The sequence below is a fragment of the Calypte anna genome, chromosome 3 (genome assembly GCF_003957555.1).
Source record: "Calypte anna isolate BGI_N300 chromosome 3, bCalAnn1_v1.p, whole genome shotgun sequence".
Classification (NCBI taxonomy): Eukaryota; Metazoa; Chordata; class Aves; order Apodiformes; family Trochilidae; genus Calypte; species Calypte anna.
The window spans coordinates 89,229,677-89,248,018 of NC_044246.1; the positions used below are offsets into that span (position 1 = coordinate 89,229,677).

Here is an 18,342-nt window from a genome sequence, read left to right on the forward strand (position 1 = left end):
CAGTGCATGCCACTCTTTTCTGTGGTTTAAGCCTCCTTCTTACTTACTAACCTAGCTTCTTCCTACATGACTGTGCTGTTATTTAGTTATTAACTTAATTTGGGGAAATATACATATAAGTACTGAAAGAACCTTCCTCTGAATGTAACATTAAACAGAAAAATTTTTTTATTGTGTTACTGTCTCCTTACACAGATTTTCTTTCCAAATAAAGAAGGCTATTTTACAGCCGTATTACAGCACAGACAGAATAGTATGGAAAAAGAGATGAAAAAAATTAAATCCAAATAGACTTATAGAATGTGTTTCAAAATTCACACCAGCTAATTATAAGATGAAATGTAAATATAAATGTGAAATGGCAGAGATATCCTGGCTTTTCACATTATCCTATATTGTTTGACATTTATGAGCTCATCTATACCCAGTACCTGAAAAACAAGGCTATTGATTTTGCCTTCTAGTCAGTTTGTGACAATGGAGAAAACTGTTTGTCTGTGCTGCAAAACTGCTGTCTGTTAACAGCTTGAATGAGCTCATAATAAATCTGTTTGTCTGTGTGCACACAAGCAGGCATGTGTGTATGCATGTATTTATATTGAAATGAAAGTTTATTCCTTTTGGTTTCTGAAATTCGAATAGCCAAATTATCATGTGATATTTTATAATTCTATAATTAGTATGTGAAAAGTCTTCTACTAGCATGGCAAAATTTCCCCCATAAAGAAATGTCTGAGATCACTTGGCATCCTGTGATTTTTAGGGTTTTTACAGAAAAGAGTATGTGGACTTCTTGCAAAGGACCTTGGGGACCTGATGGTCACCAAGCTGAACATGTGTCAGCAATGAGCCCTTGCAGCAAAGAAAACTGATGGTATTCTGGGCTGCGTTAGGAGTGCTGCCAGCAGGTCAAGGGAGGTGATCCTTACCCTCTGCTGAGCACTGGCGTGCTGTGTAAGTTCTGGGCTCCCCAGTATAAGAGTTATGGACCTACTGCAGAGTGTCCTGCAAGGGGCCGTGATGATGATTAAGGAATTGTTGCATTTTCTCTATGAGGAAAGGCTGAGAAAGCTGGCACTGCTTTTCCTGCAGAAGAGAAGGCTCAGGGGGAACTCATCAATGTGTACAGATGTCTAAAGGGAGGATGTGACAGGACTAGAGGCAATGGGCACAAAATGAAACTCGGAAGGTGCCCTCTGAAGATCAGGAAAAAACACTCCATCTTTAGGGTGACTAAGCAGTGGCAGAAGTTGTCCAGAGAGGCTGTGGAATCTCCATACCTGGACAGATTTAAAAGCCTTTAAAATTTTGTGACAGAATGTGCTAGAGAAAGAATACAACAACCTTAGAACATTAAGAAAGAGAAAGCAGCTGCCCCTGTGCTATTTCCCCTGAATAGCAGCCTGAGATACATTGTAAGTAAAAATAAAAGAGGTAAGATCTCATGTTGAGAAGAATAGAGCAAGTCAGCATTGAGGCTTAAATCAGTGCTAGGGAGCTGGGAACTCAGTTGCAGCATCTGAGTGACAGGAGAAAGCAAGGAAGTAGTTCAGAAGCTGATATACATGTTTGATTATCTTAATACTTTTTTCAGTTTTGTTAAAATTAAGAACCTACTTCATACTTCCAGATCTTAGAATATTGTTTGATTTATATTCTAGGTCATCTGGGGCATAATGTAGGTTCATGCAAAGTTGATGTTTTTGTTTACTCTAGCTTTCCTGGGAACTATAAATACCAACTAAAGTTTGTAAAGACTGTTTACAAGGACCAGTGTGTCTTTTGACAAGTGTATTAAGAGTATATGAGTCAAAAAGAGGGGAGATAGAATTGAGAACTAAAACAAAAGGAGATATTGCACATTTAACCAAGATCTGCCACAGCTCTGGGGAAACATATTGTCATTAAGTCTCTCAGAATTATGATTCTCAAACTGAAAAAAAACCAAAACAACAAACCAAATAATTTAATAACTGAATCCAACTGCTTATGTCAGCCCCTTGCTAAAGGTTTTTGTTCCCTCAGGAGAGATGACATAACAGGTCACGGGTCCATTTCTCAGTTGTTTGAAGTTAAACTGCCATTGACACAATCTATGCTAATATAATGAATTGCAGATGTATTTTCTTACTACGTTACATTTGTCACAGGGCCAGTAACGTGTAGCTGAAAGACAATGCAGCCAACAGTATACAGTAGCCTGGCAGTTGTCTTATCAAGAATTGGTAGAGGTTTTAAATTGTTTTTGGAACAGAAAGATTTGTCTTCCTATAGTAACAGAATTAAAGGCATTTTGGAAATTTATGGATTCATTACCATGTTCACACATCATAGTTAACATTTTCACGTGATCTGTCAGCTATAGATACACCTCTGATCACATAAATACATGTGACTAACGTCTTGGTGACCTTGGAATTCACATGTGTTCATAAACACCTTGTTGTGTATCAGGCAGCTCTCTTTATTACCATGTTACTAACACTGCAAACCACAGTTATACCAGGTGTGACTTGCTCCTCTGGCTTGTATATGCCAGACTGTTAAGCTTAGGATTCTCTGATCTATCTCTGGGAAATGAAGGCTTTTTTTAAAAGGCATAGTGTGCCAGCTGATATATTCCTTACATCTTGTGTGAGAAATTCTGTGTTACCATTTAATTAGATTGAATGTCATAAAAGAGACTGAGCTAGGAAAAGTCGTATGTATTAACCAGACAATCCACTTGCAGAAATTTATAAAAGTTGTACATCCACGATATAAGAAAGCACAAAACCATAACAATATTTGAAGAAATATACTTCTCATATCATCTCCAGCTGAGATTCTTCAACTTTCTTACAACTCTGAGAAAACAAACCTCTCCTGAATACTGTATACCTCAGGTTACATTCACTAAAGGGAAACCTATTTTGTTGGAACTCTTTAGCTTTTATAGCCATTTTTTCCTTCTAAAGACCTCCAGATGTTTCAGATAAATACAGTCATTCTCTCTGAAACATGTATTTCCTGCTTATCCAGGAGAGATTCTTAGCACCATATGAGTATTAATTTCTTTAATATGAAGATGGTTTTGAGTTAGATAAGTTGCTACGTCTTCTAGTTCTGACAGAAGATGTACAATTCTTTGTTTAAACCTCTCCCTTTCTTTGTAACTCAACAATTGTGATTCAGTAAGAAGTGTTTCAATCTGAATCTTACTTTAAATGTCATGGAATATCCTCAGTTGGAACCAACTGGTGAGTAACATCAAATCCATCTGAACATAAGCATATATACTTAAAATCAAACATCTCTTGTAGGTGAGCTATTGATTATTGATTGGACAAGAACCAGAACTACTGAAGTTAATTGGGTTGGACTGAAAACTAGTTCAGGTTGATGGAATTTGGACAGCTTTCTTCTAAATGTGCTGCACTACTCCATTATATTAGTGTTCAATATGCTTAACTTTAGCACCATTCTGAAAAGGTGAAGTATTTGATTTGACAGGGAGATGAGTTACATTCCAGAGTTGACAGAATCTGTAATAGATAAGAAACAGAAGCCTGTTTTCCAAATTCCACGTTACTTTTTCTAATGATCTCAGGCCAGTATATTATCCAGTTTGTTTATAGTCAAGGTATTGTACAACATTAACAAGAGATAATTAAAAGAGATAAATTACAGTAGTTGAATTTACTAAAGATTGCAATAGCAAACACAGTACGTGAATTATACATTACACTTATAAGCAGAGACACCAAAATTGTTTTCAAAAAGGCCAGATGTTGCTAGCCATTTAACTTAAGGAAGTCCTTCCTCTTCAGTATCTTTATATAATTTCTGAAATGCAGCATTGCACTTGCTTAACTGCAAGGCAAGAGCAAATTTAAAAGGCAAATCTTAGCCAAAGATGAACTTTCATCAAAATGGTGAGGGAGTTTATCGGTACCCTTGATTCTTTCAGACTTTCCGATTTTAATTAATCCTTTGTGGTTTAATTTACCATTCTCAGCCAGAACAAACTGGCAGAATCACAGGAAATTGACAGAGCAACACCTATGCTCAAGTTTTATGCTGCCAATCAATTTTAATGAGAAAATGATGCAAGTGCAATGTGAATGTCTGTTACATAATGAACTGGCTCCATCAGAGTCTGGGATCAGGCAAATGACAGGTCTGATTCCCACTGTAAATCACAGCAATCCAAGAAGTACATGACCACTACTGATCCACTCACAAATGCAGTGTGAGAGGGCAGTCTCAGTTCCTTGCCCCTGCAGTGCAGGAGACTGGAATAAGTCATGAATTGTTGATTTCCCATAAGGAGACAACTATCAGGGTATCAAGTTTTGTAACCTCTGATTTGAGATGCTGGAATGAATGAGAGGTGAGGAGCAGAACGGTAAACCAGTATCAGTCTAGGCAGACTGGGAACATTTTTCCCCCCGTTCTGTGTATCTTAATATGCTTTGCCATTCTTGCTTCACAAAGGTCTTGTGATAAGGTTCAGTATTTGTGGCAGATATGATAAATGTAGATTCAGGGTAATAGCAACAAATTATTTTTAAAAATACAGTAGAATCTGTTAGGTGAAAAAAATTGATCTTTATTTAACTGTCTTCTTAACCACTTTTTAGTTGTGTTAGTATAACTGAATTAACATTATGTTTTGAATGTTTGGCTCACGCTTACAATTTTAGTTAAAAATCATCTATTATATTAACATATCAATTAAATGAAACTTTGATATTGTGCATGGGTTTATTACAGTGTTATATTTCATGGCCAGTAGTGGTCAGGATGTAAGAGAGATTTCAGGGGTTTCTTTAAATCATCCATTTTATTTTCTATATGCTGGCATGTAGGCAATTCTAAAAATGTACCTTTCCATTTTTCCTTCCCAAACAATATTCCTTTCGTATATTTTAAGTCCTTTCTGTTATTTCTTCCATCACTTTTCTTTTCAGAATCAATTCCACTTTTCATTTTCCTACACATTTTGAAACGTTATTAATATCTAATTAAAAAAAAAAGCAAAAAACCCAAAAAAACCCAAAACCCTGGAACTGAGTAGGAAAGATATTTTTAAAGTATTAGAAAATGAAGAAACTAACAGCATAGATAAATAAAAGAAAAACCTTCCTGTTGTCTACTTTAGAACACTTCTTAAAGGAAGGCAAATTTTTCTAGTTAGTTGCTATACAAATTAATGAGAGTAATATGCAAAGTTTAATTTTTATGTCTTTGTCTTATTAATTGATGTTTTAAAAGTTTAAATCCCAAAGTCTTAGCATTTTTTGGTCAAGGTAATGCCTGGGTTACTGGTGTTGATTTTAAATAAATCCTGGAAAATCTGGAAAAACTACATGCCTACCTACATGTAGGTAGGTCAAGGCATGTACATGTAGGTCAAGGCAACTACATGTTGCCTTGAATGCAATAGGCAAGTTTCAGTGCTCACTAAATGTTATACAAAGGCAGAATTTGGTCCTTTTTTAATTAAGCATGTTCTGTTGGCCTTTGTGATATTTTGCACTATACTTAATATCTAATCCAGAAACATTGGTTATTAAGGAACAAATTTTGAGGGACAAAGAACCATGAATTCAACCACAGAATTCAGACTTTTTTTAAAAAAAGGGGTTTTTTTCCTGATTTATTTTTAGTGGGTTTGATACTGAAGTTCAGTTGTAGAAGATGCAGAAGCAGAAGCAAATACAGAGCTGGGAGTAGAACTTGCTTAATTTCAGAGATCACTGCGACCATTTTACACGATTTTGATTACTAGTAAGAACCAAAACTCAGTTAGAGAAACTCTTATCTCCGGGTTGATTTTTGTCTTGGAATTATGCATTACTTTCCAAACTGTTTATTGTGTTCTCAGTAAATATAAATAAAAATGTTGTTAGAGTATTCAGAAATTTCTACCTTGGCCATTTTGTTTATTTTTAAAATATTCCAATTCGAAAAGTTTTGCAATCTTTTGCAGAGAGTTCTACAAACTGGACTGCAAAATGGGACTTATTTCACAGAACTAATGAAGATGTGGAAGATTACTGAACAGTGTATCCTGGTACATTGTAATATCTGTAGTGAGAATTTTTAGGATATATAAAATTTATCTTGGGGAGAGGCAAATGAAAAGAGATTGTGCTATTCTTTGCATTTTGAGTTAATTATAATTTTTTAATATAAATCATAATCCAAAACCTAGTTATATTATTTATGAATCTGTATGAAATGACAACATCCAAGATCATTTCACTAGGAATTCAGTTCTAGGTTAATTATACCTAACAGCATCTCTAATTTGGGCTAGTCAGTAAGGGTTGTTAATAAATGGTTTGGCATATATGTGAACTTTTCCTAGCAGGTAAGTATCTATACTTATTTTTGTCAAGTATAAAGGGCATTTAAAGACCACAGTTACTATATGTCAAACATATCTGCATAGTTTCTGAATAGTTAATTGTATTAAATTAATTTTCTGGTGTTGCTGTGACCCTGACATTTTCTGGCAATTCAAGTATTACATTTTGTTAGCATATTAATGTATTTTTGAAAATGGAAGGACAGCCAGTTATATGTCTACATTTGAATACTTTTTTAATCACAAATGACTTTCTATTCTCAAAACCAGCAAAATAATAGAAGCTTACTTTTGATTGTATTTATCAACAGACTTCATGCTAGGGTTTTTTTTATAGCTAGCATAGCACTCCAAAGTCCAGTGATTGTGTTACCAAAGTGTTTATGATAGATCTGTGATCTCAAAACAGAGAAGTATGTATTCTAATATTACTTTAGAGGAATCAAAACGCATATATCGGTGCAGGAGAAAAGATTAAGACCCTAATCAGTGTTTGTGGAAGAGGAAACACTACTGTTAAAATATTCACCTATAACAGCTGTTAAAATGCTCACCAGTAATAGTGCTTTGGGGAATATGCAGATAAATGGTTATTCCCAAATTAAGTTATTAATTTGCTACTCAGTATGCAAAATGGATTAAAGGTTGTTGCAGTGAATTTTCCCTACCAACCTGATATTCAGAGTCTTGAACAAACTTACATAGGCCCAGTAACTGTCATAACTGTTAAAACTGTAGTTCATCTGACCTTTGGATTTATTGGGTCATTTTGTTTTCTGGTTTTTGCTTGCTTGTTTTTGCAATCCCAAGAATGAAGGCTTTTGTTTAAAAGCATACATTAAACAAATATAATTAAATATTAGTGAAACTTCTTAAGAAAGTAAGGGAGAGAGGAGTAATCAGATCTCTAACAAGTTAATTTATGCAGCCAATATTAAAATGATGTTCAATATCTTGTTTTTTTAGGCAATTATGTGGTTCTCATGTCATTTTCCAACTCGGTGTAATTGTTTCTGTCCATGATCATATTGAATTTGCAACAGATCCTGCATCCTGTTAATTTGAATTTTTTTATTATTTACCATTAATAAAATGCAGGAAAAAATAGAATAACAAATGTCTCTTGTAAAATGTGACACTTCATAGAACAATACATTTTTAAAGATTTCCTGTATAATTTCTCATGATAACAGCAGCAAAAGCAGACTGCTGGCTGTCACACATCATACTTACTTCCTTGCTAAAGTGATAGGCAAAAGAGGAAGAGAGTCTTCTCTTGTCCATAATCAATATCAATAGTCTGTCAGTCTGTCAGCCCTCATGGTATATCAAATAATACTGTTCTTTTAACATCCGAACAATAACTTTGAGGAGGGGAGTCCTTGCTTGAGGGGTTTGTTTCTTTCTATGCTCCAGGAAGCCTCAGTGCAATGTTCTACAGTGTATTTGCTACACAGAGTGCTGACCCTCCCTGTTCCAGCAGCTGAACTTTCCTGACTTCAAATACCCCCTTAAACAGTTACACAACTTTTCACGTTGTCACTTTTCAAGTCTTAACAGCCTTAAGACTTCACTACTAAAGAAATAAGCAGTGAACTCTTAGTGAGCTTCTAGGAGGCCTCCCCTGGGTTGGAAGGCCCATTCATTTCAGTGCTTCGCTATGGCTGTTACATTTCAGAGCAGTTGAACAGAGCAGAGGAAAATAAATTGCCTTGCTTCGGACATGCTTCAGATATGGCTGTGCTTGTGCAGCTCTGCTGGGAGAGAGCGGGCTCTCCTTTTCCACAAGGCTGGGAGAAGCTTTTGGCAGCCCCTGTCAGAAAACCTGCGAGAGGAAAGTAAACTGGGGCAGTTCTGAGAGGAACAAGGTCCCTATGTAAAGCTTGGAGATGGTCTCAGCCATTTTGTAGAAGGGATGGTGGAAAGGAAATTTTCCTTGCAACCCAGAAGCAGTTATTGTGCATCTGGAACACTGAATGTTTTTGTCATCATATCCATTGAACTCTTTTAAAAGTGTCTTGGGTCAGTGCAGTGGTGTTTTGGATGGGGGTGTGTGTGTGTATGTGTGTGCACAGGGGGGGCTCCTGTGAGAAACTGCTGGAAGCTCCCCAGGTTACAGTTCCAGCCCTTCCTCTGGCCAAGGCCAAGAAGATATGGGAAGCTGGATGCTCCTCTGCGAAAAACATATACAAGAAAGGTGACATGAAACAAAAGACCTCCAAGAGAGGAGGAGAGGAGAGAGGAGAGAGGAGAGAGGAGGAGAGGAGAGAGGAGGAGAAGAGAGGAGAGGAGAGGAGAAGAGAGGAGAGGAGAGGAGAGGAGAGGAGAGGAGAGGAGAGGAGAGGAGAGGAGAGGAGAGGAGAGGAGAGGAGAGGAGAGGAGAGGAGAGGAGAGGAGAGGAGAGGAGAGGAGAGGAGAACAATGCCAGAGCAAAGACACCAAGGTAGGTGAAGAAGGAGGGGCAGTAGGTGCCCAAGCAGAAATTTCCTCACTGCCCATGGTCACATGGCAGCTGTCCCCCTGCAGCCCATGGAGGAACATGGTGGAGTAGTCTGTTCCTGAAGGACTGCGACTCGTGAGAGAGACTCATGCCAGAGAGGTTCATGAAGGACTCTCTCCCGTGAGGGGGACCCTGCATTGGTGTGGGGGAAGAACGTGAGGAGTCCTCCATCTGAGAAGGAAAGGGGCAGAAACACCGTGTGGGGAACTGACCCTAAACCCCCTCCTGTGCCCTGAGTAGGGGGCAGCAGTGAAGGGATTCAGGCCCGGGAAGAAGAGAGGAGCAGAAGGGAAGGTATTAAGTTGTGTTTTCTCTTTCTCTTGATAGATTAAGTTAATTATTTTCTCCTCAAGTTGAACCTGTCTGGTTTTGCCCTTGAAAAACATTTTCCCTACACTTGTGAGTGAAAACCTCCCTGACCTTGTCTCAATCGATGAGACTTCGGGTGGATTTTCTTCTCCCTGTCCCAGACTGGGGGCAGGGAAGGTTGTGAGTGGAGACCTGGTTGGTACCCACTGGGCCTAAACAGCGACATCAAAATCAGAGAAAAGGGCAGAGAAGGAAGGTGAGAGATTTTATCTACCTCATCCAGCACATCAGAAATCTATTAAATAGTTTCAGTCTTTCAAAATGTCTTTTCCCTTTAAAGGAAAGGGCAGGTGGTTTTACTGCAGGGCTCTGGACAGAGCAAGAAGGTGTCACAACATGAAATGTGTCATACTGTCTGGTAAGGAAGAAGGCAAATGTACAGGCTAGAGGCCATGATACTTTTTATGACTTAAATGATAAGAAAAGGCTACTTTGGAAAAATCTCCTTCCATCAATTTGACTATTTTTTACCCCGTTTAGACTTACACCATTCACAACAGCCTATGGCAGAATCTCACAGCTTCTTTTTGTGCCATATGAAAAATACACCTTTTAGCTTGCCTTCATCTTCATGCTGATTTATGTAATTTCCTGTTCTTTTGGTCCTGTACTGTGAAAAACTGAAAACTGTACTTGTGCACTACTCTTCTAATTTTTCCTGATAGTGGGTTTTCCTGAGCAGATTGCTGATCTATATAGTCACTCTCTGTTCAGAAACTTTCATATGTATCATTCTTACTTATAATTTATGCATATTTTGAAATCCTTCTCTCAGGATTTTGTTTTTGCTATCTTAAGTAATGTAGGAAACACTGAGCCACTTCTGAATATGCTGGAGAGCACAGATGCACAGAGGAGATTGCTGAGGGAATTTGTAGGGAGTCTCTATATTGAGAAAGCCTCCGATTTTTCTGCTTCTATTTTAACCTTTTCCTTCATTTATTGAAAGCTTGCCTTGTTATCCAGAGGTGACCAAGTTACTTTAGAATTTTTAGTACAGAAACTTATCTTTCTGTTTGTTTGTTTTTTTCTGCTACTCTTCACTTTGTTAATTCATTATAAAATATTTTCCAGTAATAATTCAATTTGAGACAGATCTCTGATATATCTCTAACAAAAAGGGGTTCTGGCATGAAAACCTCCCAAAGCTCCTCTACATTAAATTTTGATTTGGAGAGTTTATTTACATTTCCTGCTAGAGCCTTATCTCTTTGAACACTCCTTTTATACTTTGATGGTCTATTGGCCCTGCAGCCTTTCTGGCAGTCTTACTGCTCCTGTTGGATTTTAAAAAGCGTTTAATGCTTGCCATTATGCTTTTAGAAAATTATTCCTCAAGATCTTTTTATTTTTCTTTACCTGGCTAAGGTTTTACTGCTAACATTTATATAACTTTCTATTTTCTTCATTTGGACAGGACTTCAACTTTTAAATTATGTCTTTTAGCCTTTATAAACATTTTGTACCTTGCTATTTAAACAATCCAGGTTTTGAAGGTCTCTGTAGTCCCTTTTTTTTTTATCTCCTAGTAGTTTAATTATGTTTTATGTGAATCTCTGACAGCTTGTTTTAAGTATTCATGTGCATAGGCTTTACCCTTTGGGATATTCCTTTTAAAGAGTCCCATTGTTTTTATGTAGTGCTTCTGTACAAAATGATTACCTCAATGCCTTTTGGTTTTTGTTTCTGCAGTTATTTAAACCTGCAGGTATCTAACTACATGGTCAGTGTTAGGAATGGTTCTTCTGCAGTGTTAAGGACCAAGCAAAGACTTGCTGCTCCTCCTATGGGCTTATGACTAGCAGTCACTTAAATTCCTCAGGTTATACCTTCTTCTGCTGTTACTGTGTTTTATTCCAAAGTAGTCCCCCAAGTCCTCATTCAAATGTGTCACTGGCTTTCATCTTCATAGACAGCCCTAGCGGATCATTTTTTCTATTTTGACACGAAATTTATCATATGAACTATGGAGTCTTACTGCTACATGGCCCTAAGGACAGGTATACGTGATCTGGTCTGACCAGGAACTTGTCCGAGTCCTCTACTCCAGTCCATACGGACTCTGTTGCAACATTTTGTGTAGTTTGTTCATATATCATAACACTTGTCAACATAGTATCTGTGTTAATTGTTTAGATAGCAAGATATGCATAACAATTTCTTTTCCTGTGTTTTTTCACTGCTTCTACAGTGATTCCCATTTTTAGTACATGCTTAGGCGTCTTTGAAACATGATTAATGGTAGTAAGTAGCTCTTGAGCAGGGAATTAGTAAACTTAAAAGTAGACTTTTCAGCTGTATCTTGCTTTGATTTCTTTTCACATTCATATCTTAAAAATAGAATTTAATTAGAGAAAAAATGGAGACCAGAGCAGTTCTTCAAGATTAGGGTTAAAGTACCTTACTTAATTATTTTTAAAACTGATCACAAGGGCAACAAGCAAAAGAACTATGTGTTTTCTCCTTTGTAGGTACCTGGACCTGTTTACAATTTCACTGGCTGTATACAAGTCATAGAAATCAATAATGTGGGACCTTTCAACTTCTCTAACGCTGTGGGAAGAAATAATGTTGAAAATTGCAGGTAAACTACCCTCTGTGCCTTTTCAAATTGGAAGAAACTGTGTTGATTTTGCTTTTTTCCTTAAATAGGATGACTATTTTAGATAATTTCAATGAAGGTTACAGAAAAAAAAAATTATCTAGATGGATATTGTGCTTTCTTTTATGTGTCTGAAGCCTTTTCTTTATATATGATGTTTTTTGCCAAGTAGTTCAATTAAGCTTGACAGCTTATTTAGAATAAGTTTTCACCCACTGAATGCTGAAACATGCTGTACTAAGCAAGATAATCTGTAACAAGCAGAGAGAGATGGGATGGTGTGCTGGTTGTTTCTACTCATGGTTTTGGGATTTCCATAAGTCTTGTAAAAAATGTTAGTGAATTGCTACTAAGCTTACTATACATGAGATTGTGGAAAATGCTTTTGAATATTTATAAAATCTCACTTGATTTCACTTTTGCTTATTCCCATTGCTGTTGGTCATGCATTGATGGAAATAAAAGGGTATACAGAGCCAGTTGTGTAGGTAGAAAATGTCTGGACATGGGAAAGTGGAAAACAAAAGAATATAGAGATGAATTGCATTTGCACACCATTAAGTCTTTCATAACTGAGTATGATTTTAGTCATAGGACAAATTCCCTGTATTCCTGGAGAATTTTGCGTAAGCCTTTTTACATTATTTTTTTGGAGAATAGGTTAATTAAAGTTCTGTCCTTATTTAAACAGTGTCTTAGAAAGCTAGTGGTGGCTGACTAGTTCATTAATTAAAGGATCCATGAGAACTGGATTCTGCACTCACTTCTACCTCTAGCCTCTGAGTGAATTTACACACATCATACTCAGAGTTATGAAAGGAGGATAAATATCAAACCCATTATCTAATCAACCAGCTGCCTCAAGTCCCAGGCATCAAAGTTTTGCCAGTAAAACTTATTCTGAATATTCAGCTTGTTACACCTGCAAAGACCTGCCACTGTTTTTATTTAGAAGAGCAGCTCAGCATCATCTCCTGTCCAAACAGGACAAAAATAATCCTTTACATCCTTTGAATTCCCAAGGCATTTTGTTTGAAGATGTTCTGGTAGTAAATCCTGCACACAATACAGGACTCTGGCCTCCATGATGAAAAATCCTTCTGAGAGAGGAGATGGCTCCACTTTGCTTTTCTGTAACTTGTCAGAACTGTGGTCTCCTCCAAAATGGGGCACATACTCTTGTCTTTGGAAGTATACCTCTGTGTGGAATAGAAATTCATGGAGGTGAAAGGCTGCTTTATGCCTTTAATTCAAGTATTAACCATTGAGTAGTTTATATAACAATTCTTTTAAGAACTAATAACATTCAAGAACCTGGATAGACTGGAAGAATGCTTATAAGCAAATTCATCTTGGATTCTTTAAAGCCTTCTTTTATTTAGAATGCTATATTATCTGTTATACTATATAGAATTATAGGCTAAAATTTATTGCAATTTTTATTGATTCCAGTACTTCTTAGTGAATTTACATAGAAATATGGCTAATACAGTATAATATAGATAGTAAAGATTAGTTTATTTGAATCAGAACTCAGCAATTACAGTCTAGGACTGCTTCTTAGAATTGCTTAGTGGGTATACATAACTGATTAGGTTAGTAAAATTACATGATATTTTGTACAGATGAATGTTGAAAATAATCTTATAGATAAAAGGATGGCAAAAGCATTTTTCTTGGACAATATGTTCCTTTTCCCTCTTTGCTTGTTCCTGAATGCTGTAGATGAGCCAGGTACTGTCCAGCCCCATGTAGTCCACACAGAACTGGCTCCATCCTGTTCCAAATCACAGCTCTTCCTGTCCGAGAAAAGATGGGAAACAGAATTGAAATTAGTCTGAATTTCCCTTGGAGTCATGGTTTTCCCATAGAAGTTGAGTGCAGGAGGGTCTGGCAAGCATTCTCTAATTCTCTGCACTGTGATACATTAATTTCATATCTGCCCACACATGGTAGCTTGCATCATCCTTTGCTCTTCACTTTAGGTATAACTAACATGCATCCTGACTGTCATCAATCTTTACATATAAATTCTGCTTCCCAGAAAATATCCAGGAAATTCAGCTGCCATTCTTTTTTTTGCAAGACAAGCTTCTTCCGGAAAAGGGGTTTGTTTTGAGAAGGAAGGAGAAAATGCTTGAGGAGAGCTGATTAAACAGGCCAATAATATATTATATATGTTGCAAACATGAGTAGCTGGTGAGTGCTAGAATGCCTGGTGTACCTACATTGTATTAGCAGAATTTGTATGATTCTGTTGATGCAATAGCCCTATGATTAGAGCTGCCTGGCAGTAACAGAGCACTCTACAATGTGACAGACAAAGCAACGTATTTTTTTCCTGTATTTATCATCCACTGACACAAAGTATTTCTGGTTTTGCTGTTGTAATTTTTCTTTAATTGACTTTCCACCTTTCATCACCTGCTTTTAGACTTTAATCCTTTTGAATGCCTCTCCATTTGCATATTTAGCCATACTCTAGTCTTATTCATTTAGCCTGATGGGGTTTTTGTTTCTTGGTGCCCCAGCAGCATGGTTTACTTCATTATTGTGGTGCAGGTCAGCCAAAAGGAGACATGCGGAAACTATTTAGTGTTTAGGCTTGTGAGTAAATTTTAAGCTTATGAATTTTTAATGGATTTGAAATTTACTCAAATGTGTTCTGCTATTTTTTTAACTGGATCTGTTTGAATTTTAAAATACCAAAAAGATGAGCTAACATGTGCAAGGAATATAGAGAGCTTTCAAAAACAAATTTTAGATACAGTTCATTAACCTTTTCAAAACTATTGGCATCAACTATTTCAGGGAATTTTGTATGATATTAAATATTCTTATTTCTTATCTCAGACAATAATGTAATTAAGTTACTGTTTAAAAATTTTGAGGATGAAGAAATGTAAAAAATGAAGCCATAACAGTAATCTCACTGTATGTATCTGAATATCTGCTGTCTAAATTGCCCTGAATATTTGGGGCAAGAACGCTGTTTGTTCCTTTAGAATTCATATTTTGTAATGCAAGTAACATACACTGCAAAGAAATGAAGAGTATTTCACCTTCACAGTACTAAATGAGGGTTGGGAGCAGCATGGAAATTGTCTTTCATGTAATTTTGTTAGCAGGTGCTAAGTTCTGTTTAAATTCAAGAGGGTGATTGATAAATTGGCTAAGATCAAAGACCTTAAATCTTGCAATAATCCTGATCATTCTGAAAGATACAGGATTTCTGTGTGTACTCAGAAGCACTGAGGCGCTTCAAGCGTGAGACTTTAACACAGTTAATCTGCAAGGTCACGGCTCAGATCATCCTGCTAATCACATGCATCACTGTTAAAGCCCAGAGTTCATAGATGCACTATAATACATGATACCACAGGGAGGAGAGAACAGCTAGGAGGGATGTGTTCCACTGAGGGCTTATCAGGGCTTCCTGACATAAGATGCAACCAAAGTGGAATAGGAAATGGTAGAGTAATGTTATGGGTGGGAGAATGAATTTAAGTTGACTCTGAGACCAGATTTTCAGGCACAGAAGTCCTCTGAGCTATGCAGATTTTTTTGCTTTCAGGAAGGGTTATAACGCAATTGTATTAATTAGTAAAGGTCAGCCTCCAATATGTAGTTTCCTAGAATTACTCTGGACTCTATACTCATCTAAATCTTGTCAAGGTTTATGCTAAGATTCTGTTTAAACTATTCCTGACTCAGAGCTATGGATATATAAGCAATTTGGAAATTGATCATGTAGTGGCCAACGTAAGTAAAAGAGACAATTTGTAATAACAGATCTATTAAGAAATAATTTTTTTTTCCCTCCTTCTGAAGCAAGTAAGATACTTGTAAGGTTTAAATGTGACATAAAGCTCCTGTAAATATTTCAGAAAATTTCACTGGAATGGATTTGTGGGGAAAATGTCTATCACTTCCAGGAAGTGGTCAGATGACAGATATAAATCAAGCTTTGTGTCCCAGTATTAAAAGCTGATGCTTACTGCTGCTCACTTCTGTTTTAGTGTCTGAGAGTTTGATCCATTTTGTTTGCCTCTTAGAGTTTACTGCCTGTAGTAGTTTCAAAGGTCCTGAACACACACACACACACACACACACACATAAAATACATACATATATGTATACATCTACGTATGCCTATGTGCATGCATATGCATATACATCTATCCAAGCCATGATTTGTTGTGATATTTTTAAGATCCTTAGTGGGAATACACAGAATACTGTTTGCTGGTTTCCTAAAGTCTTACTACTAAATGCAAATCTTCAAGGCTAATCTGCACTCACAGACAGGATCTAATAAGCTGCGCTTTTCATTACTGCCCATTGGACAGATTTTCAGTTAATTTTTTAAAAGATTTTATTTTGCTGATGTATTATCACAAGATGTTTTTTCCAGGCTGAATCTGAGCTTCATTTCAGCAAAGAGCTTGATAGCTATTTGCATTTTGAAAAAGAGGCTCTTGAATGTGCATTACTCAAATTCCATTTCATCACGAGAACTGATGAGTTTCCTAATGCATGGTAATTTTCTCAGGAGCTATGCAATGCGTTTTGGAGATCTCTGCATGTTTTCAGTAAGCCCTCAGTTCCACTTTCACCTTGCTTATCCAATTTTCAACAAGCTCTAAATTCACTTCATTATGTGTGAGTACTTCGTTTTCCATTCTGTATTTTTTGGTGATAATTTTAGGAGCATCCCAACCAAACCCCTTACAACCTGGTGAAGTTTAGTTTCCTGTGCAGTTTCTCAGCATACCTCTTTCTCTGTAGAACTTACTGCTCTTCAGTAATTGTATAAAACATCAAAACTCAAAGCATCTGACACCAGGCACCTGAGGTGTTTACCACCAGAGGTATCTGGTGGTGCATACTGTATGAGTTCATTGTAAAAGTCCATGCAGGACTCGTGTAAGATTAGAGTTTCTTCATATGAATCTCCCTGAGCTGAAAACTTAATGTTTTAATGAATATAAATTCAATCAAATGTACAAGTTGACTTAAACCAGAAGGGGAAATCATATAATTCCAAGCATAGGGTCTTCTGCATCTTTACATCTTAGTTTATGAATAAATGCAAGATATGATGAGAAACATTGAGCTACTGTCATACGTGAAAAAGAGATCATTTAGTCTTTAAGTTACACTCTTACATCTCAGCATAGATAGTATAAAGTTCTACTCAAAGATGTTGAAGGAAATAAATAAACAATACTGACAATTCTTAGTTATATTTATTCACAGGTTTTCTGTGATTAACATAGAGATTGGGCTAAATATTCTGAAATACAGAATTGAAAATAAATGTTCAGAATTGTCATTCATGTTCACCACATGTATGCTTTGTGTTATCCTCCTTGCAATTCTGTGCATTTTAAACAAAGACTGTGACAACATTCGTTCTTTATACATTTATTTTGTCACTTTTTTCTCTCTCATATATTGCTTTTGCTGGCTGATAATCTTTTCTGTGTATTTCTAATCACTCCTTCCTCCTTTTCCAGTGCCTGAGCTGCTTTTGTATACTTTCATCCTCATTGCTTGATTTGCCCTTCTCGATTTCCCTCATCTTTTGCAACATTTGTTTGCAGTGTTTTCTTTGTGAGTTTTTCTGTCCTGTGAAATTTCCTTTCTGTTCTGAGTGTGTACATGAATTCTGGGTATTTTTCTTCCTGCTTTGGCATTCCTGTTCAGATGATGACTTTTCAGTGATACAGACTTCAATGTTGAAAAAGAATATAAAAGCAAAGTGACAGATCTAATCTTTTCTACTGTTACAAATCTTCAAAATCACTGTAAATTGTTGTGTAAGCCTTTAGATCAATCTTTTGAAGTATCCTGTGGAAATTGTTTGTGATGGATATTAGATAAATCCCTGTGTCAAATATATGCAGGTGAGATAATGTGTGATAATATTTGTTAATATTACATTTCTCTCCCTTTTTCTGGAAGATGTTCCCTCTTTCCAGGATACTACAAAACTAGCATCCATCTTTCCTGGGGCAACTCACTCCTTCTACAAGATTAATGATAGGGTTTTTGTGATGTATTTCTTGACTTACTAGCCCCTCTGTCACTTTATGTGTATGCATTATACCGAGAGGATTGTTTCTTAATTCTATCAACAGAATTCAGTGACAGTTACTGTCTGTGAGTGTGTCTGTATTGAGCAGATATAATGAGATCTTGATTTCTGCTGAAATTCTTAGGTACCTGCATGGGAGATAATAAGACTTAAAGGATACCATGCATGGTTTCAGTCTTCTTTTACCAAGGAGGCATTTGCAAGTGTGTATGTCAATGTACACATGCCAGTGCATACTTCTAAGGCAGTGTGCCTCAAATAAATAATAGCTCAGTTACATATTTTGGAAAACCATCTGGCAGAGTTGTACAGAAAGGAAGTTTTGTAATGACTAAGACTCATGCTTGTACATTAAATTGTCTCCACTACTGCTATATGTGCTTCATTATTTTATAACATGTTTGTTTCATGTGCTA

General features: G+C 36.5%; 1 protein-coding gene across 1 annotated transcript in view; it reads left to right on the forward strand.

Annotated features, from left to right (window-relative positions):
- EYS (eyes shut homolog) overlaps window positions 1-18,342 on the forward strand; it is a 709,634-nt gene that overhangs the window by 488,952 nt on the left and 202,340 nt on the right. The window contains exon 34 of the mRNA XM_030447573.1: window positions 11,696-11,808. Within this exon, the coding sequence (XP_030303433.1) occupies window positions 11,696-11,808 (113 nt within the window). The remainder of the gene's footprint in view (window positions 1-11,695; window positions 11,809-18,342) is intronic.